Genomic DNA, 21,461 nt, shown 5'->3' with positions numbered 1-21,461 from the left:
CGGGAGCTCACCCCGTCGCGGGGATTCGAACCGCGACCTTCTGATCAGCGAGCCCTAGGCTCTGTGGTTTAGACCACAGTGAGTTCCATATAATAAACCAACCCAGCCTTCTACGGGTGGGTGGATTATACCTGGGCAGTGTCTCTTCCAGGTTTTATCTTGTCTTTCGCCTTCTATTTGTTTAATAATCTGCAACCTTTTCCTTTCCCAAAGGCAAAACCAAAGTGGTCAGCACCACGGTGGCTTGTACCCTTTGGGACTGTTAGGACAGGTGGCCGGGAAGCCAACACTAGGCACCGCAGGAACCAATGACAGACAGGGCCAACTCATTCTAGTTATGCCCCCATCCTATCCCTGCTCAGTTCTACAAGGGCAACACTAAGACTAAGGAGGGGGGCGCTGACAGCAAAGGTCGCCCACTAGACCAGCTGTCAGTAGACAGGCAGGTGGGCGTTGCCTGAGGGCAGATTGAGGTTGGTAGGGCACTGCCCCATTTCCCTTATGGACCAGCCTCCACTGGGGTGGCAGGCTAAAATCAATTTGTAAACAATCGTGCAAGTAACTTAAATTACAAAGCCAGAGCCATGCGTGCTCACACACACAGCATGCATAAAAAAATCCAATTTCATAGCAGCAACAAACAGAGCAGATAAATTGCTTCATTAAAAATATGTTGAGACCATTTTTCAAGGTAAAAAAAAGCCCTCCTGGGGCAGCTGTAACCTAAAAAAGCAGCAACTTATAAAACGCAATTACAGTAGCATGACATGCTGTGGGCAGATTTCCTGCATTGCAGGGGGTTGGACTAGATGACCCTCAGGTTCCCTCACTACTACACTGTACAAATGAGGCCAGAGATAAGACTTCCAACATCCCGCTTTAGAGCAGCTGGCTGGTTTTCAGTGGCTGTACTTTGAAGCCCTGAATCAGGAGTGGAGAACCTTTGGCCTTCCACATGCAGCTGAATTGCATCCTTGGTCCTGGTTATTGAGCTGTTGGGAGTGGCAGCTCAGCCACATCTGGAGGACCAAATGTTCCCCATCCCTGCACTAAACGGAGAGAGAGAAGGAAAGAAATAAAAGTCTGCCTGGGGAAACAGACTCGGGAAGGTGTAATGGAAATATTGATAAAGCCTAATTGCTTTCCTCCTTTGTCAAGGAACTAAACCAGGACTTGAGTTGCTTTGTAATTTTGCAAGCGAATAGAGAAGGAGAATCTGTTTTCCCTCTTCCCTTTTCCATCCATATGTTAATTCTAATGGTAGAAATTCCTGTGGAGAGGGTTATTCTCTGAACAACAAAATAAACCAACTCTTAAAGATTTGAAGGGCAAAGAAGGGTCTGTGCTTTTGAAACAGCCTCTTCTTATTTTAAAAAGCACCTGGGGAGGCTTGCAGACAAGGAAATGTCTTAAGATGAAAGGAGTCAGTGGGGGCCAGTGCTTGCTTTCTCCCCCCTCCCTGCATTATCTGACTGTTTTGTTTTTCCTTCAACTGGTATCAAGATAATTATAAAGCATTTTGTTTAATATGGAAAGCAGTATTTGTTGCTTTCTGGATTCAGGAGTGAATGCATTTAACAAGAAAGCCTTTGCAAATACACAATGCAACAGAGTATTAGGGAAGGGGAATTGAAATGCTGAGATGTTGAACTTCAACAGTTGCTGTTGCTGCTGTACTTATTTAAAAAATTTTCCTTTCTTCTAGAGTGTGTCAAATGAATTTGTGTGTGTGTTGCTTGCTACCTTGTGAACCGCCATTTAGACTGCTGTTTTAAATAACAGAATGGGATATTTTGTTTTTATGTCTTGCTTTTTGTATATAGATAAGCTGCCTTGGGAGGGTTTCATACATTTATTTATTTTTTGCCCTAAATTACAAACAGGCTTCCTCGTTGGCAAGAAATGGGAAACATTTCTAATTAAGAAACCAGCAGTCGGCATCTCAAATGTTTGATACTGCAGTCATCACAAGAGCTAAGAGATTAGTTGGTGACTAGCGCTAATCAGCCATCTATCAATTGTTCCATTAGCTACTTGATGAAATTCAAGTACATTTTGGCCTGACCAAAGCTCAATATAGATGGGCACTTAGAGACGACTGAAGATAGTGCTTGTCTTTGGGGTGACAGAGCTTGCACTTGAATAAATAAAAACTGCCAACTCCCACCCTATCCTATACAAGGAAGCCCCATGGAGTTCAACAGAACTCTCCCCCAATTAATGTCCTTAAAGGTAAAGGGACCCCTGACCATTAGGTCCAGTTGTGACCGACTCTGGGGTTGCGGCACTCATCTTGCTTTATTGGCTGAGGGAGCTGGCATACGGCTTCCGGTTCATGTGGCCAGCATGACTAAGCCGCTTCTGGTGAACCAGAGCAGCGCACGGAAACGCCGTTTACCTTCCTGCCAGAATGGTACCTATTTATCTACTTGCACTTTGACATGCTTTCGAACTGCTAGGTTGGCAGGAGCAGGGACCGAGCAACGGGAGCTCACCCCGTCGCGAGGATTCGAACCGCCGACCTTCTGATTGGCAAGCACTAGGCTCTGTGGTTTAACCCACAGCGCCCCCCGCGTCCCAATAATTAATGTCCTTAGCAGGGATCAATACATTTTCCTGAGCCCAAGGGCACATTTGGAAACCAGCGGCATCACATAGGAACAAAGGAAACTTCTTTACACTGAGTCAAGTCATGGGTCGGTCTAGCTCAGCATTGACTGGCAGCAAGTTCTCCAGGATTTCAGGAAAGGAGCTTCTCTCCCAGCTCTACCTGGAGATGGTGGGGATTGAACCTGGGACCTTCAGCTTGCAAAACAGATGCTCTGCCACTCAGCTGCAGCCCCTTCTCCAACACACAACATACAGCAACCAGCCACACTCCCGAGCCTTCTTTCAAGCAGCGCAGGGGACCCTGCTGTGGGGTGCAAGGGAAGGCCTCTCTGGGTCCATGCACCACCGGCAGGCATCCTGTTGGTGACCCCTGATCTATGGGGCTGCAGCCTAGTTGTGTTTGAAGTATGGCAGGGAAGACTCCATATTTAATATGGTGTCAAAGCCATGATTCTTCAACATCAACTTCGTTGGACTGGTCATGTTGTATGGATGCCTGATGATCGTCTTCCAAAGCAACTACTCTATTCCCAACTTAAAAATGGAAAGCGTAATGCTGGTGCTCAACAAAAGAGGTTCAAAGACTCTCTCAAGGCAAATCTTTAAAAATGTAGTATGAATACCAACAATTGGGAAACACTGGCCTGCGAGCGCTCCAGTTGGAGAGCAGCCTTTACCAAAGGTGTCGTGGGCTTTGAAGACACTTGAACTCAGGACGAAACATGCTAAGAGGAAGGCATGCTTTGCAAACCCTCACCGTGATCAACTCCCACTCGGAAACCTATGTCCCCACTGTGGAAGAGTGTGTGGATCCAGAATTGGCCTCCACAGCCACTTACGGATTCACTGTTAAAACCGTGTTCATGGAAGACGATCTTAATCGGCTATGAGTGATCGCCAAAGAATAAGTAATATGGTTGCACGCCACCCAAACCTCCGAATGGTGCAAGATTCCAGGAGTTCAAGGTTTGTGTTTCCTTTGGAATGAGGGGTAGCGGAGACTGTGGTGTCTTAATGATATATGGTTTATTTAAACATATGTACAACCTGAGCCTACGAAGGGTCTTGCTTCTCCCATAGCCACAGCCTTGGATGTGAGCAGAAATCAGGCATGTCTGTCCATCACAGGCTTCAGCCTGCTTCTTCCCCTAGCTTCTAGCTTGCACACACACATCTCTGACCTTTGTCTTTCTAGCTACCAGTGAGTTGAGGGAGGGGTCACCCCTGTGTCTTCTGCCACCGAGCCTCATCCTTTGTTAGCTTAATGACCCATTACCTCACCAGGAAGAGTGATTTTTCTCTCTCAAACCAGCCAGCTAGAAAATTTAAGCCATGTTTGCTTCATGCTTAAATGGAGATTTCAAATGGCATTGCACATGTGCAGATAATCGTGCATGCACAGATGAGAGCTTCATGAATAGGTGTTCCGGAGGCTAGAATAATAGAATTGTAGGGCCGGAAGGCATCTCCAAGGGTACAGTGGTACCTCGCAAGACGAATGCCTCGCAAGACAAAAAACTCGCTAGACGAAAGGGTTTTTTGTTTTTTGAGCTGCTTCGCAAGACGATTTTCGCTATGGGCTTGCTTTGCAAGACGGAAACATCTTGCAAGTTTGTTTCCTTTTTCTTAACACCGTTAATACAGTTGCGACTTGACTTCGAGGAGCAACTCATAGAACGCGGTGTGGTAGCCTTTTTTGAGGTTTTTAAAGACTTTGGTGATTTTTGAAGCTTTCCCAAAACTTTCCCGACACCGTGCTTCGCAAGACGAAAAAAATCGCAAGACGACAAAACTCGCTGAACGAATTAATTTCGTCTTGCAAGGCACCACTGTATTCTAGTCCAACCCCCTGCAATGCAGAAATCGCAGCTAAGGAATCCCTGACAGATGGCCATCCAGCCTCTCTTTAAAAACCACCACACTCCCAGGCAGTCTGCTCCACTGTCAAACAGCTCTCACGGTCAGAAGGTTCTTCCTAACATTTCATCGGAATCTCCTTCATTGTTATTTGAAGTCATTGGTTCAGGTCCTCCCCTCTGGAGCAGCAGAAAACAAGCTTGCTCCAGCTTCCATGAGACAGCCCTTCAGATATTTGAAGATGGCTATTTTATCACCTCTCAGTCTTCTCCAGGCGAAAACATGCTCATCTCTCTCAACCGTTCCTCATCAGGCTTGGTTTCCAAACCTAGTTGCAAGGGTAGGAAACCAAGAAAAAGCCATACAGGTTGGTCGAAGACATCTCCCCACTTCCCTGATGCCAACGTCACTATGTAAATGTAGCTTGAAATGCCATGGGAGGGGGAATGACCTGCAAATTTCTCCTACTTCCAGGATCCCCCTTTTCATCTGCATGCTGCAAAGCTGTTGCAGTGACGATATTCTAGACTCTGTTTCTTTCTACTCTGGTGTCAGTTTTGTCCTGAGGGTGGAGCAGAGAGCAAGCAAAGTCTGCTTTCGCCACCGCTCCCTGCCTTTGCAGTCGCTTTAGAGCATCCACTCCGCAAGGGAAACTGCTGCTTCCAGCTGCACAAAAAGAATCGCTTGGAGAATGTTGGTTTTACAGGCTCTCCTGGGGATCCAGCCTCCCTCCCGTCATTCTTCCGTATGAAACAGCAATGAAAGCATGGCATCTTCCGACCGCTGATGGGATCCCGTTTCCCTTCCCTGAAGGATGGATTTCCACCTGAATCACACCATGAGCATGAATGACAGCACTCCAAATATCTCCAAGATAGGACAAAACTTTTCCCACAATGGTAAGTCAGGGGAGGGAGCCGTAGTATTTTGAGACAAGAGGAAGGGATTCTTTTCAATGGGAACTTTATATGGATTCTCATCTGAATCTCTTTCCATGTCAGACCCACCAACATCTGTGTGCATTAGATTTATTGCAAAAGGAATTGGGGCAGGTGATAGCTGCACATTAAACATTATGTGTGTCTATGTGCAGGAACTAGTGTATGCATTTATATAGGCAGCCACAGCTCTGGAACTGTGTGGCATAGGAACATGTAGAGTTAGGTGTGCAAAGCTCTTTTAATTTGGAGGCTTCTGCATGCATGTCTACCACTGTTATGGTCTGATATGCCCACGAGAAATGCTCTTTCTCCCGCTGTAACAAACATAAATGGTGCTGTTTTCTTCCAAACGCTTTGGTAAATAAGAGGCAAGGAGGATGTGCTATGTGTCTATTCCGAAGCCTTTTCCATGGAAAAAGCACATATAGACCCTTCTGAGTCCTTCTGATGCTTCTCTCCAGTCACATTTTCCAAGATTAGTGTAACTGCAAATGAGTGCAGTGGGCTCGGTGCAAACCAGACATGTCCAAAGAAAAGCTCAATAGAGGAGGCAGGTGATATTAGCAAGGATGGGGAACAACCTGTAGCCCTCCAGATGTGGCCAGCATATCACTCCCATCCTCCCTGTCTGTGCTGGCTGGGGCTGATGGACATCAGAGTCAGAAAAACATCTGGAGGGCTTATGGGACATTGGATACTTTTTCATTCTATTGACCAAAAATAAGAAATTCCCTGCAATAAGGTGCTTATCAACTTTTGAAAACATTGTTTTGCTGGGAGTGTGTTGTAAACCAGGGATGGAGAACCTGTAGTCCTTCACATGTCATTGGACTCCAGTTCCCATCAGCCTCAAACAGTATGGCTGATAGTATGGCTGAGGACAGAAGTTGAAGTACAGGACATCCACCCCTCCATCCCTGCAATAGTCCTTAATTCATAGAGAGGACAAGGCAGAATGAAGCTAGAGGATAACACTTTGTGCATCTGACCAAGTGGACCCAGTCCACAAGAAAATGTATGTCATAAGCTGTTTGATACCACAAGAGCATCTCCCTTTGTATCAACCACCTTGAGCCCTGAGATCAGCAGGGGAGCCCCTATTGGTGGGGCTGCCACTGTGGGCGGGGTATGTGTGCCCAGGTGTTGCTGACCCTTGACATTCCATTTGTGGAATGCCCTCCCAGGTGAGGTGCACCTGTCTCTCTCATTAACAGCTTTCAGTTGTAATTTTGAAACATCCCTGTTCACTCAGACATTCTATGGTCTGAAAGATGCTGTTCTGGACAACCTTGACATTGTTTTGAAGGAAAAGGTTGATTATCAATAATAATCCACAGGGAGGACATGGTGAACTTCATGAAGAATTTGTAGGAATTCCCAAAGGTGCCCAGGGTGGACATGGTATTATAATCCTCTTCAACAACTGAAATGTCCTCTGTGCACCAGATAAGCTCAATATAAACTTAATATAAGATTGTAATGTAAGCTGACACCCCTTGCTTGAATCACTATCTATTAAATACTGTTAAAGTTAAGTACTTGGGTATTAATATGACAAATATGAACAGTACATTGGTCCAAAATAATTATGTCAAAACATGGGCTGAAATTTAAAAAGATATGTCAAGATGGGACAAGTTAAAATTGTCATTGCTGGACAAAATTTCAGTAATAAAAATGAATGTTTTGCCTTAAAAAAAGAGAGAGGAATAGGTTGGTTATCGTTATTTTAAAAAGGTTTTCACTGTCTCTAGAAGCATGCAGCTGTATTGTTTTATTATTGACACGCTTGCCATTCTGGGCTCCTTTGGGAAGAAGGGTGGGATATAAAATTATTAAATAATGCTACAATGTAAGTAGAGACTGCTGGATCAAGCCAATGGCCCATCTTGAACAGCAGCCTGTTGTCCCAGTGGCTAACCAAGGACTTGTGGGCAATGGGCAAACAGGACCTGAGTGCACCAGCCCTCTCCTCGCTTGTGCTTCCCCAGCAACTGGTAGTCAGCCTCTGACAGTGAAGGGTAGAGGACAGCCACTCTAGCCTCCATTGATAGCCTTATCCTTTGTGGACAGCCATGTGAGCACCATTTGAAGTTATTCTGTCTTTCCTCTCCTTCCCCGCTCCCCCGTTGGAAGGCGACCTCAGCCCTGCAAGCTACTCTACCTTCATCATGCCCACCCTGTTTGGCATCATCTGCCTGTTGGGCATCATCGGCAACAGCATGGTGATCTGCGCCGTCTTCAAGAAACCCAGCCCCACCAGCAGCGTCCCGGACATCTTCATCATCAACCTGTCCATGGTGGACTTGCTCTTCCTTCTGGGCATGCCGTTCCTCATCCACCAGCTGCTGGGCAACGGCGCTTGGCACTTTGGAGAAACCATGTGCACCATCATCACCGCCTTGGACGCCAACAGCCAGTTCACCAGCACCTACATCCTCACCGCCATGTCCATCGACCGCTACCTGGCCACGGTCTACCCCTTCACTTCCACACGCTTCCGGAAGCCCCCCATAGCCATCTCGGCTATCTGTATCCTTTGGGCTCTTTCCTTCCTCAGCATCACTCCCGTGTGGATGTACGCAAGGCTCATTCCCTTGGGCGGAGGCTTGCTGGGCTGTGGGATCTGCCTGCCGGACCCTCAGCGGGACGTCTACTGGTACACCCTGTACCAGTTCTTCCTGGCTTTTGCCATCCCTTTTGCCCTCATCACCGTGGCCTACAGAAGGATCCTGCTGAGGATGGCAAGCTCCTCGCAAGCCCTGACCAGGCAGAGGTGCACCAGGCTCCGTACCAAGAAGGTGACTCGGGTAGCCATCGCCATCTGCCTGGCCTTCTTTGTCTGCTGGGCCCCTTTCCACGTCCTGCAGTTGGTCCAGCTGGCCGTGCCCCAACCCACCCTCGCTTTCTACTATGCCTACAATGTGGCCATCAGCCTGGGCTACGCCAACAGCTGCCTGAACCCTTTCATCTACATCTTGCTCGGGCAGAACTTCCGCAGGCGCCTTGTCATCTCCGTCCGGCCTGCGGATGCCGGGGAGGAGGTGACCCAGAACCAGGTCAAAAGCGCACGGGGACAGCCCAGCGAGTCTGGGCAGCCTCTGCTGCATTTGGTCTCTGTTTCAGCCAGGTAGGGATGAGAATATTACGGCCTTGTTCCCATTCTTAGACCAGTTAGCCGCAGGGACTGGTGATAGTCCGCTGATAGGAAGAAGAGAGGAACATTCACCTTATGCATCTAGCTCAGTACAGTCTGCAGCAGGAGTAGCCAACATGGCGCTCTCCAAATGTTGTTGGACTGCAACTCTCATCAGCCACAGCAAGGAGCTGACAAGGATCAGGGTTTTCATTCACTCATTTGGTTGGTTGGTTTCATTGCATTTGTATACCTGAAGGAGCGTGTCCACCTCCATCGTTCAGCCCGGACACTGAGGTCCAGCTCCAAGAGCCTTCTAGTGGTTCCCTCATTGTGAGAAGTGAGGTTCCAGGGAACCAGGCAGAAGGCCTTCTCAGTAGTGGAACACCCTCCCATCAGATGTCAAGGACATAAACAGCTACCTGACTTTTAGAAGACATCTGCTTGATGTTTTGCTGTGGTTTTATAATTTGTTGGAAGCTGACCAGAGTAGTTGGGGCAGCCCAGTCAGATGGGTGGCATTTATTATTATTATTATTATTATTATTATTATTATTATTATCCTTGAGGTGGTGTACATGGTTCTCCCCACTCTGAATTTAATCCTCACAACAACCCTGTGAGGTTGGTTAGACCGAGAGGCACTGACTGGCTCACCGTCACCCAGTTAGCTTTATGACTGAGTGGGGATTTGAACCCTGGTCTCCCATGTTTGCCAACATCTGGAAGGTACTACATTTCCTAGGCCTGGTCACCACAGACTAGAAGTAGCTCTTCGGCATTTCAGACAGGGGACGTTCCCAGCCCTTTCTGGCGATACCAGAGATTGAATCTGGTAAGATGCAGTTCTTCCCCTGAACAGTAGCTTCCTACAGTGGTGGAATTCAAACCCACATCCTCAAAGAGATGGTGTTCTCCTGTGCCCTCCCAAAGCTTTTGGCTTGAGTGCCATGAGCTACATCCTTTGTAGGTTGACCTTAGTTCCATATGGTCATCTGGAATTACATGGCCAGAGTTTGAACAAAGTCTGATGAGCAGGAAGACAAAACAAAATGAACAACCAAAGAAACCTGGATGGGAAGCAGACACTTTGATGATAGATGCCTATCATCTATGGTTCTGCAAGGCGAGAAAGGGATTAGAAAGCTATTGGACAACATAGATTTGCTTCTGTTTTATTTATTTATTTATTGTAGGATTTCATAGCCACCATAAGGTGCCAGGGTGGGTTACAATAACACCACCATACAACATACACACCAAATCTATACTTTTGATCTGTGTGGAATTGGGATCAGAGCCGGCGCTACCATAAGGTAAAGTGAGGTAGCTGCCTCAGACAGCAGATTCTGAGGAGTGAAGGGAGAGGAGTGTGGGAGGAACAATCTCTGTGCGTCTTATAGTGTGCTCCAGCCGCACGAACCCCAACCTAGCTTTCTGCCCTCTGCTGTGGAGGTGGTGTCTGACGTAGGTTCCATCTGTGCTATAGATCTAAAGCAGCATATACCACTTTAAACAGTCATGGCTTCCCCTCAAAGAATTCTGGGAACTGTAGTTTGTTAAAGGTGCTGAGCAGGGCCAAGGCCATTGGAGGGGAGGGGAGGCGCCCCAGGAGAAGGGGAGGTGGTTGGGCTATTGGGCATCTTACCTGTTCTTTCACACAGTGGAGGAGGAGGCTGGGGCAGCTTGGAACTGTCAATTTGGTGGGCAAAGTGGTCTGGGTCTCTTAGAGTTGGTGCCTATGGTCAGCAGCTCTCCAGGGTTTCAAGTAGGGGGCTGAAATTAGAGTGAAACCACTGGGATGAACCTAAGTTAGGCTAGGCATGCCCATTAATTTGAACAGGTCTACTAGGATTGGCTGGATGTGGGTGGCGCTGTGGTCTAAACCACAGAGCCTAGGGCTTGCTGATCAGAAGGTCGGCGGTTCGAATCCCCGTGACAGGGTGAGCTCCTGTTGCTCAGTCCCTGCTCCTGCCAACCTAGCAGTTCGAAAGCACGCCAGAGTACAAGTAGATAAATAGGTACCACTCCAGCGGGAAGGAAGACGACATTTCCATGCGCTGCTCTGGTTTCGCCAAAAGCGGTTTAGTCATGCTGGCCACATGACCCGGAAAAACTGTCTGCGGACAAACGTCGGCTCCCTCAGCCTGTAAAGTGAGATGAGCACCACAACCCCAGAGTCGTCCGTGACTGGACCTTACGGTTAAGGGTCCCTTTACCCTTTACCTTTACTAGGATTGGCCACAAGCCAGGGTTCTCTCCCAACCCAACCTGGAAATGCTAAGACCTTCTTCCCTGTGAATAGATTCTATCACGCCCCACACAAGGCTGTTGAAAGTTTGTGACACTCCAACTTGTAAACTCTCTCTCTCTCTCTCTCTCTCTCTCTAAATTTGGCTAAATCTGAAAATTTCTCTTTTTTTTTAAAGTGGGTTGTGATGAGTGCCATTCATTAACAATGTATTTAGAGAACCCTGTTATATATTCTTTAACGCTAAGTATATGAGTTTACCTGTACTGGTGTTTTGACCAATTGAATGATGCAACTTGAACCTGCTACGCAACAATTTAATTTTGTTTGGTTTCGCTTCAGACTTGGCGTGATGTGCTGGAGGTATTTCAGCTCATTTGAACCATGTCCTTGAAAAGTCTTGAATAAAGAGTATTCAGTGTGGATTGTGTGAGCAGCTTAAATTTCCAAGAATATAGGAACTTGCCATGTCTTTGGTTCTGAGCCAATGCATACATATTAATTTAAACCTTTTCTAGACAGATTGGGTTTATTTTAATCCACTGCCTACATAAAAGCATTCATTTAATTCCCACAGCACTCTCTGTGAAGGTTCTTTTTTATTTTTTCAAGTGTTTTAAACTTTGGTTCTTTATTAAAAGATTGAAGGGAGCGGGGGAAGAAACACAAAACATCCTTGGTTCAGCGGATGGCAGGCTGCCGCAGAAATGTTTCTGGGATGAAATGCAGCAGCCTTTTTGATATCAGGGTTATTGTGAGAAGATCAGTGAAACCAAAAGCATTTCTCATCTCTCCCTCCCTGGAAGGAATAGAAAAGTAAACAAATTGCAATGCATATTCTCTCTCTCTTTCTCTCTCCGTGTGTAAGCACCACAAGATAATAAAATAATAATAAAATAATAAAAATAAATAATAATAATAATTTATTTATACCCTTGCCGATCTGACTGGGTCTCCCCAGCCACTCTGGGCGGCGTCCAACAAAAGATTAAAAATACATTAAAACATCAGTCATTAAAAACTTCCCTAAGCAGGGCTGCCTTCAGATGTCTTCTAAATGTCAGATAGTTGTTTATTTCCTTGACATCTGATAGGAGGGCGTTCCACAGGGCAGGTGCCACTACCGAAAAGGCCCTCTGCCCGGTTCCCTGTAATCTCACTTCTCACCTCAGCACTGGACCTCAGTGTCTGGGCTAAACGATGGGGGTGGAGACACTCCTTCAGGTATACTGGGCCGAGGCCGTTTAGGGCTTTAAAGGTCAGCACCAACACTTTGAATTGTGCTCGGAAACATACTGGGAGCCAATGTACCGTAGGTCTTTCAGGACCGGTGTTATATGGTCCTGGAGGCCACTCCCAGTCACCAGTCTAGCTGCTGCATTCTGGATTAGTTGTAGTTTCCGGGTCACCTTCAAAGGTAGCCCCACGTAGAGCGCGTTGCAGTAGTCCAAGCGGGAGATAAGTTTATAAGTTGTAGTAGAAATGGCAAACCTTTTTCAGAATGATGACCACATTCGTTTTTGGTCAAATTTCCAAAGGTCATATGCCCGAGGTGGGCAGGGTCAGAGGAAAAAGTGGACAGAGCAATGAAGGTGAGGGGAAGGCGATGGGAAGAGAGGCATTGTGCTGGCCACCAGGCAATGGCTTCTTCCACCTCCAGTAGCCTTTCCCAGACCATGACAGGCAGAAGAGCAGTCAGAAGCAGCTGGGAAGAGAGAAGAAGAGTTCAGGGATATTTTTCAAAAAAATAATTTTATAAATTGTGCATCTTTGCTTCTCAATTTGCACTGTGTTGTTTTATGCACTGTGACTTGCTGCTATTTTTATCGATCATAGTTTAGAAATTATTTATTGTAGTTGTTAATAGTGAATTTCTGTTTGTTATTTGCTGGTATTTATTTTTTCAGTGTACTATTATATTCTCGTGGATTATTGAGCAGTACTTTATTTGACATAAGCTGTTTATTTTAAAGTTATGTGTGTTTTTTATTATGACATTTTTGTATTGCATCTGATTGTTGTAAAGTGTGTGTGATCTTTGTTGTTTCTTCAGCTTGTAAAAGCCTAGGGTATAGTGATATTAAAAAGGCGGTATACAAACTAAATTTGAAGTGAAACGAAATGAAGAGGAAATGAAATAAATGAGGAGATGGCGAACACTGAGTTCCACCTTGAGCAAATAGAAGGAAGGTGAGACATAAATGTGATCAATAAATAAATCTTTGTCAGTCCCTCAGCCAATTTACTGTCACAGGATCCCTCATCCCAGTCTTAGGCAGTTATACTGATCAGCTTCTCTTCCTACACACCAGACTGGAACCACTTAAGCATCCGATGTCCAGTCATGATGGCTGTTAAGTCTAAAGATCTTTGAGGAAAGACCTAGATGAGCTCAACCTGTCTGGACCCTGTTAAAACAGGCAAACCCAGATCTTCCATTGCCTGCAGAATTGTGAAAATCTCTTTGCAGACCTGACTGGAATAACAATCATTAAAAAAAATTCCTTTCACTTCCATATATATACGACACAGCTGCTAAAAAACAAAACAAAAGCGCAAAAGGGCACTTTGAACATTTTCATTCTTGCAGCCTGCGATTAATTTTAGAGACACTTTCATTGAAAACTCCCACAGCCAATGTTTTTCTTCAAATGCCACTGTGGTGAATTGAACGATTATACTTATCTGTGACATAATGGCCCTAACAACGCATGCGCACAGAACAAGCACCTACAATCACAAATGGGTAGGAAATCTAAATTCCTGTTAAGAAAAACACGAGGGAAGTTGGGACAAAATATATCACTAATAATCACACTAATAATATATGGCAGTGATAACTGTCAAGAGAAACTGAAATTAACCACAACATCAATATACTATATTGTGGATGGTCCTCTTTGCAGTCCACGATGGAAGTCTTTAGAAAATCACAGGAATTTTTTGGAGCCGCTATTGCAAACGCAAGCACCTAGGTTTTATCATGGCCTGCCAACAGATCACAAATAATATCAGTCAGGGTTCATCCAGCTCTTGCTCCTGAAAATGAGCTCTGAGATCTCTGTGCTATTTCCATCATGTCTGGCGTACCTCTGCCTTTGCAAGCTGCGACGGACAATTTCTTTCACAGTCAACGGAATGCTAACCTTCATGAAATGCACAGAGATTAAGCATACAGCACCTGCAGTGCTAAACTCAATTACAAAATATTTGACAGAATGCATCAGCCAAGCGATGAAACAGCTTTGAGGGACACAGAAGGACATCTGAGATCTGGGCAGTAAACGTTGGCATATCCAGGAATGTTATGTATGTGCCAACCAAGGTGTGGTCTCACATCTTGTCTTGCTGTGACTTGAGCCCCAAATGATGTTGAGGGAACAATGCTTAAAAACTTGGGGGGGGGGAAGTACCTCTGCCCCCAGGAGCTGGCACCCCTGTTTTTTTGGGGGGGGGGTACATGTCAGTGGGGACGCGGGTGGCGCTGTGGGTTAAAACACAGAGCCTAGAACTTGCCAATCAGAAGGTTGGCGGTTTGAATCTGTCAGGGAACTGACATCGGAGCTAGAGGCGGAGGGGAGGCTCTCAAATGATGCTGGAGAAGGGCCCAGCAGGGAGAGAGGCAGCTCAGCAGATGGGGAAGCAAATCAGCGCAACACCAGGGATAAAGGGGGGCAGATGGGGGAATCGGCGAGAGGGCTCCAGGACTCTTCACCGGACACCAGCGGAGAGAGCACGGGTCTTTCGCTACCCACGCCCTCCCTGCGCAGAAGGCTTCCGCGCAGGGAGAGTAGGAGGAGACTTGGCGTCAAACAACTTTTATGTTGGAAAAGGTTTAAGAAACGCCCACTGACGGATTCTGCTAGCGACTGAGGCAGCCACGAAGTGAAGGGCTGTCCAGACAGAAAGGTTTAAACAAGGCAACATAGCCAGGAGAGGCGGCAACTTACGCACGAGCAACCCATACTCATTACAGAATCCCCACAACGGAGTGAGCTCCCGATGCTCAGTCCATGCTCCTGCCAACCTAGCAGTTTGAAAGCATGTCAACGTGCAAGTAGATAAATAGGTACTGCTCCAGCGGGAAGGTAAACGGCGTTTCCATGCGCTGCTCTGGTTCGCCAGTCATGCTGGCCACATGACCCGGAAGCTGTACCCTGGCTCCCTTGGCCAATAAAGCGAGATGAGCGCCGCAACCCCAGAGTCAGTCACGACTGGACCTAATGGTCAGGGGTCCCTTTACCTTACATGTCAGTGAGAGAGCCCCAGCAGAGATTTAGAATGACAAAACATGCAGCAAAGTAAAGCATGGAAATATAGGCTGTTAGACCTTTAAAATACCCCTTCTAAGTTTCTTCCAAAGCTACCCACTTCCCTTAGCAGAGAAAGAGGCCACACCTTTAGTAAGTTTAAAATGCTTTACTTACAAACCCTTCAATGGGTTAAAGACCTCCAAGGAAGGAGAGTCCGCAACCTCCCAAGGGAGACGGTTCCACTGTCGAACAGCTCTTAGGAAGACACTCTTTCATACCACAGGTTTCCTGCACACTGTTCCAGCATAGGATATGCACCAGAATTTTCTCCAGTCGGAACCCCTTTTACAACGTCTTTCTTTGCTATTCATCAGATAATACTGCGTATCAATGGCCACGAGCCACAATGGCTATGTCCTACCTCCGCTATCAGAGGCAATATGTCTCTGAATGCCAGTTGCTGGCAATCTGAGGCAGGTGGAGTGTTGTTGCATTTAGGACTTCCTTGCGGGCTTCCCATGGGTATCTGATCAGTCATTGTGAGAAAAGGATGCTGGACTACATGGGCTATTGGCCTGGTGCAATAGGGTTCTTGTGACGCAAGAGAGCCAAAGTTTTGATCAACAGACAATGCTTTCCCAACCTCTTATGTGTGCCAGTGGTGCACCGATAGTATAAAAGCTCTGTTCCTTAGCTTGGCTATAACAACTCTGAATCAAACTCCAATTTCCCCCAACAGATTTTCCAACAACAAAAACTTAACAACTTCCACTTAGAAAATGACAACGAGCCGTTAAAAGCTATTGATTGATTCTTGACAGAATCTAGGGAGCTTTCTTCTCCTATCTTTCCATACAGCTTGTTCCAAAAACCGATTAAGCCTAAGTACTTGCTTGCAGTCCAGTGTGGTGCTGTTGACTTTCCTGTGAAAAATAAATTGGCTTAAATCCAGGTAGGCCAGTTTAAATGGCTTATAGAGGAAAGGGCAGATAATGCCAGCGCTAAGACCATTAGCCCATTATAACAACCCTAATCCTCTGCCCTAACAAGCAAACGGAACAGCCGTTTTATTATAGACTTCTTGTCACTGGGTTTGCAGGAATGGGAAAATATGACAGTGGTTGAACAGGCATGTACAGGCAGAGGGGTCTTTTGCACCTGTCAATGGAACTGCAAGATTGACACCCTGCAAAAAGTAGAGGGACAGATTAAAAGTTGTAAAATGTTAGGCCATAAGGCCATGAAATTAAGGGGTGGCAGTGAGTCTGTGACATTTCTATAATCAGCTGGTGATCTATTTTCATCTTTATGTGTTTTCCATTGTCTTATCACGGCTGTAGTCTGCTTTGATGTTATGAAATTGTGGTATACAAATATCTGTGATAAACAAATTAAAGGTCAAAGTTCAGATAAATGGCCCCAGTATTTGCATCCTGCACTTCTCTGTATGTTCAATTCACCAGGTGAGAGTAACCCTGTGCAGTTAACCATGGTGGTTCTGATAACGTCGTTCTTTAAGGTGCACCAATATTCTTTGTTGGTTTGGTTGCCACAGACCGACGCTTCTGCTCCCCTGAGATTCACCGCTCTGATACACCAGAAAGACAGAATCCCTGAGAAATTAAGTTACACCACAAGGAAGGTCAAATCAACTTCTGCAAAGCCAGAATGTCTTCTCTGCAAGAACCAAAACAACAGTTTAGCAGCAGCATTTTGGTTTCAAATTGAGCTGGTGGCTGCCACTGAGCTAAGAATCTTAGAGGTCTCAGCTAAGCTGAGGGCGTTAGGTTTCTGTTTGCTGTGAATCACTTTTATTTGCTCAGATTTGAACCACTGCTCCTTTAGTGGATCCTGGTGGATCACATCTTTATTTGTTGCATAGAGAGAATGGGATTACTGGGGGACACCTATAGCCACAGCATTAGGGCTGATTTGACAGGGCTGACTCTAACAGGCAAAATGAGGCTGCCCCCTTCCTCCGAGCTTTCACAAATATTTCCATATTCAGCTTCTTTTGCTGCCCAAAAATTATACAGTTATGAGAAAGGGACAAAACCTTTCTCCATGCCATCCATACCATCCCCTCTGACATTTCTCCCATGAAAATAGGGACGTCCCATTACATAATGGCAATTTTACTATTTATGCCCCACACATTTTACTAGCTTGCCCAACCACTCTGGCCAGCTTCCAACATATATAAAAAACATAATAAAACATTAAACATTTTTTTTTAAACCTCCCTATGCCTTCAGACGGCTTGGGGGGTTGGATAACTCCATACCCTCTGACATTTCTCCAATGAAAGTAGGGACATTTTAAAGAAAAGTGGGACATTCTGGGATCAAATCAGAAACCGGAATGGCTTTTCTAAATCAGGGATGCCCCTGGAAAATAGGGACACCTGGAGAGCCTGCCATAATTTTATAAACACATATCAGTTTGTTCCTCACTCACCTTTTCGCTAAACCAGTGTTTCCCGAACTTGGGTCCCCAGCAGTTTTTGGACTACAACTCCCATCATCCCTAGCTAGCAGGTCCAGTGGTCATGGATGATGGGAATTGTAGTCCAAAGACAGTTTGGAAACACTAAACTAACATCTCTCAGGATAGTTGTGAAGACAAAAAAGGGAGACAAGGATACACCACCCTGAGTTCCTTGGAGGAAGCATACTTTATTATTGCCTACACCAAACCACTGCCTTTTCTTGGATTTTGAGGCTGCATCATAGCGACATGACCCTTGGGAGCGCATGTGTGTACATGCGCATTAAAAGGGTTATCAGAAACGGTGTTATCTTTGGAAAGGAAGCCCTGCTCAGCCTGCAGGGGAACATCAAAAGCCAAACCAAAAGTGACTGATCTTCTGAATTATGCAAAGAGAAAAAACTTCATCATCAAACCGCAGACCTGGGAATAAAAGTCCCGCGACAGAAGACAGAGAACTCAAGTGCCTAATCACAAGTGCAAGGAAGGTAGCAGGGCATCACGCATTCCACCCACACCCCTTCTCAAGATGAAATGCTTGTCTGGTTCAAAGGGACTTCTATATACAGGAGAAAGGAGCTGGGTGATTAGTGAGAGAGTCAGGTAAGGCAGGAATGGGGAATTTTGCAGCACAGAATTACGCCAAGGTGCTGACAAGCCCCGCGGTGCCACTCTGATTACATTCTACTCAGTGTAGACATGCTGGAATTGATGAATCTAAGTGCTTGGTTGGCAGGCCTGCTGAGTCACATGCCGCACTACTTTTGCAGGATACAGATCCTTCTGTAACTCTGCAGGTGGCGAGATTCCTGAATGCGGTTATCTCACACACAAAAACCACCAAAAACAACAACATCAAAAACTAATCGGACAGTTTTGAAGAGAGTGCATGTCGGATCTCGTCTTCAGTTTTCCTTTTTCTGGGATCCGTCCCTTGGAGCTCTCCGGGCCCCAAGCTGTTATCTGGCTCTGCTCAATGTCCCACCCCTGCATCATGGTGTTCACCTTCTGGTGCCGAAAATATCGGTCTTTATGCCTCTGTGCTTTTATGTTTGTACATACTTTATGGGCTAATAGCCGTAAATAAATAAATAAATAAATAAATGAATCTAAGTGAATATGTCCATTGGTTTCAAGGTGTCTACTTTGCATAGGGTGAGCACTGGATGCAGCCATTTTTTTCAGCCTCATTGAATCTTTAGGATAACTCTATGAATTTTGGGCTGAATCTACACAGATATTAAAAATGCTGTGAAAATGCTTTTTTAAAAAAATACCCGTTTTAAAATATATATGGAATTTGCCATTAGCTCATCAGCACCATCTAGTGTCCCATTTGTATAATGCACTTAGAACACACTTAAAATGCTATATTTGCAGCTGTATAGCTGAGTCCTTTTAGTTCAGTTTGCACCATTTCCACCTCTGTTTGCAATTTTAAAAAAATCTGAAAATTCATGCCCATTTTTATGTTTTACATTGCACATTTAAATTCAAACGTTAAACATCCTCATCCTCATTTAGGATTCCCTGAATCCTTAGACTCCCCTCCACCCTTCCGTGGTTACCATTTTCAATCTTTTTCCACTGCTTCACATATTTTCTCTATTTTTCCTAAATAATCCATTTTTACCTTGGTTTCTAGTACATTACAAGCGTTACTCAAATCCTGCCAAAGTTTTTAGTTGTTTACAGTGTTCTTTAAGTACATTGTGAATTTTTCCCATTCCTTCGTAAAGTTCCTCTCTTCCTGGTTTCTGATTTTCCCAGTCATTTTTGCCATTTCACCATAGTCCATCGCCTTCATCAGCCATTCACCTCTGGTCAGGACTTTATCTTCTTTCCATCTCTGGGCCAGTAGTATCCGTGCTGCTGTCATCACATACACAAGTAGTCGTTCTGCTCCTTTGGTATCTCTGCACTTAAAATTCCTAATAAAAAAAGCCTCCAGTTTTTTCACAAATGTTATTTTAAACATTTTTTTCAACTCATTATATATCATCTCCCAGAATGCTTTTATTATCTTGCATGTCCAGCACATCTGGTATAACGTGCCTTCCTTCTCCTTACATTTCCAACATACATTTAAAGCAGTTTTATACATCTTTGCTAATTTTATAGGTGTTAAATACCACCGATACATCATTTTCATATAGTTCTTCAGCTCACAGCATGCTGTAAATTTTAAGTCAAGGGTCACCTAGTTCAACCCCCGGCAATGCAGGAATCTTTTTGCCCAATGAGGGGCTCAAACTCACAACCCTGAGATTGAGAATGTCATGCTCTGCCAACTGTGCTATCCCAGCTGTTACAGACAACCATTGCCTGTCATTGGCTGTGGCTTCACACGCTGTTAGTCTCCTTGCCTTCTACATAGGGCCCTCGTATTTACGGGACCACCTCTCCTGGTATGCCCCACAGAGGACCTTAAGGTCCATGTATAATAAGAGTTTAGAGGTCCCGGGTCCTAAGGAAGTCAGATTATCCTCCACTAAGGCCAGGGCCTTCTCAGTGATGGCTCCAACCTGGTGGAATGCTCTGTCCCATGAGACCAGGGCCCTGCAGGATTTAACTTCCTTCCGCACGGCCTAGAAGACAGAGCTATTCTGCCTGGCTTTCAATTTGAACTTAGCCTGATCCTTTATTCCCCTTCCTTCCCTTCCCCTCCCCTTTTTATGAAGATTACCCGCTCTGGGATCCCACAGCTAATTCTCCCCTGGTCTCCTCGCTGGCCCAAATAGGACTAATTTAGCCAGCTAGTCCTGGTGCTCATCTAATGTTTATTGGATGGATTTTCCCCATAAACTGATTTTTGAGTTCTGAATTTATCGTTATTCATGTTTTATACTGTATTTTATGCTGTTTTTTTGTTTCATCAATTAAGTGTTTTAAATTTGTTGTTAGCCACCCTGAGCCTGGTTTTCTGAACCGGGAAGGGTGGGGTATAAATAAAAATTTATTATTTATTATTACCCATCCCAATGGACACCAGCCACCACTGCTTGCAGGTCTAAAGAACCGCTAACAGAGCAGACCATGCTGAGCTTAATGGATAAACAGTTTGCCCTGCTCTAAAGCACCTTCCGATGATTCACACAATCAGGAACTAGAAGCCAAACTAGATAAAGTGATGGAGAGCAAGCCCATATATGTCCTGTGAAGGAAAAATGGTTTCCTCTGCATCAGTGGCGTAGCGTGGGGGGTGCCAGGGGTGCCGGCCGCACCGGGCGCAACATTTGGGGGGGGCGCGTTTGGCCGGCCCTCCTGGAGGAAGCAGGAACCCCACTGTCCTCGGACCTCCTCTGAAGGCTGGCGGTGGGGCGGAGAGACCTCCTCCCCGCGCCAGCCTTCGGAAGGCTGCTCCGAAGCCTGGCGGTGAGGCGGAGAGACCTTCTCCCCGCGCCAGCCTTCGGAAGGCTGCTCCGAAGCCTGGCGGTGGGGCGGAGAGACCTCCTCCCGCCGCCAGGCTTCGGAAGGCTGCTCCGAAGGCTGGGGGCGGGAGGAGGGCTCTCCGCCCCACCGCCAGCCTTCGGAAGGCTGCTCCGAAGCCTGGCGGCGGGAGGAGGTTTCTCCGCCCCACCGCCAGCCTTCGGAAGGCTCCTCCGAAGCCTGGCGGTGGGGCGGAGAGACCTTCTCCCCGCGCCAGCCTTCAGATGGCTGCTCCGAAGCCTGGCGGTGGGGCGGAGAGACCTTCTCCCCGCGCCAGCCTTCGGAAGGATGCTCCGAAGCCTGGCGGTGGGGCGGAGAGACCTTCTCCCCGCGCCAGCCTTCGGAAGGCTGCTCCGAAGCCTGGCGGTGGGGCGGAGAGACCTTCTCCCCGCGCCAGCCTTCGGAAGGTTGCTCCGAAGCCTGGCGGTCGGGCGGAGAGACCTTCTCCCCGCACCAGCCTTCGGAAGGCTGCTCCGAAGCCTGGCGGTGGGGCGGAG

General features: G+C 46.3%; 1 protein-coding gene across 2 annotated transcripts; it reads left to right on the top strand.

Annotated features, from left to right (window-relative positions):
• The first annotated feature begins 4,496 nt into the window (after positions 1-4,496).
• Positions 4,497-9,103, top strand: MCHR1 (melanin concentrating hormone receptor 1). Of its 2 annotated transcripts, XM_080980118.1 has the most exons (3): positions 4,497-4,623; positions 4,659-5,366; positions 7,545-9,103. In XM_080980118.1, the coding sequence occupies exons 2-3, from the start codon at positions 5,282-5,284 to the stop codon at positions 8,540-8,542; spliced, it is 1,083 nt and encodes a 360-aa protein (XP_080836244.1). In that variant the 5' UTR covers positions 4,497-4,623; positions 4,659-5,281; the 3' UTR covers positions 8,543-9,103. The 2 variants fall into 2 exon arrangements, with proteins under 2 accessions (XP_080836244.1, XP_080836245.1); XM_080980119.1 differs by lacking the exon at positions 4,497-4,623 and having other exon boundaries at positions 5,313-5,366; positions 7,555-9,103.
• The last annotated feature ends 12,358 nt before the right edge of the window (positions 9,104-21,461 follow it).

Source organism: Podarcis pityusensis, assembly GCF_964106645.2.
Source record: "Podarcis pityusensis genome assembly, chromosome: 14".
NCBI classification, from domain to species: Eukaryota; Metazoa; Chordata; class Lepidosauria; order Squamata; family Lacertidae; genus Podarcis; species Podarcis pityusensis.
The sequence above is the reverse complement of the archived record's forward strand: the minus strand, read 5'-3'. Positions and strand labels throughout refer to the sequence as shown.

Bases quoted from the DNA above. Each gene is read 5' to 3' on its own strand.
- MCHR1 (XM_080980118.1), top strand. From the start codon at position 5,282: ATGGATTTCCACCTGAATCACACCATGAGCATGAATGACAGCACTCCA. The intron at 5,367-7,544 runs GTAAGTCAGGGG...CCCCGTTGGAAG, and splicing joins ACAAAACTTTTCCCACAATG to GCGACCTCAGCCCTGCAAGC.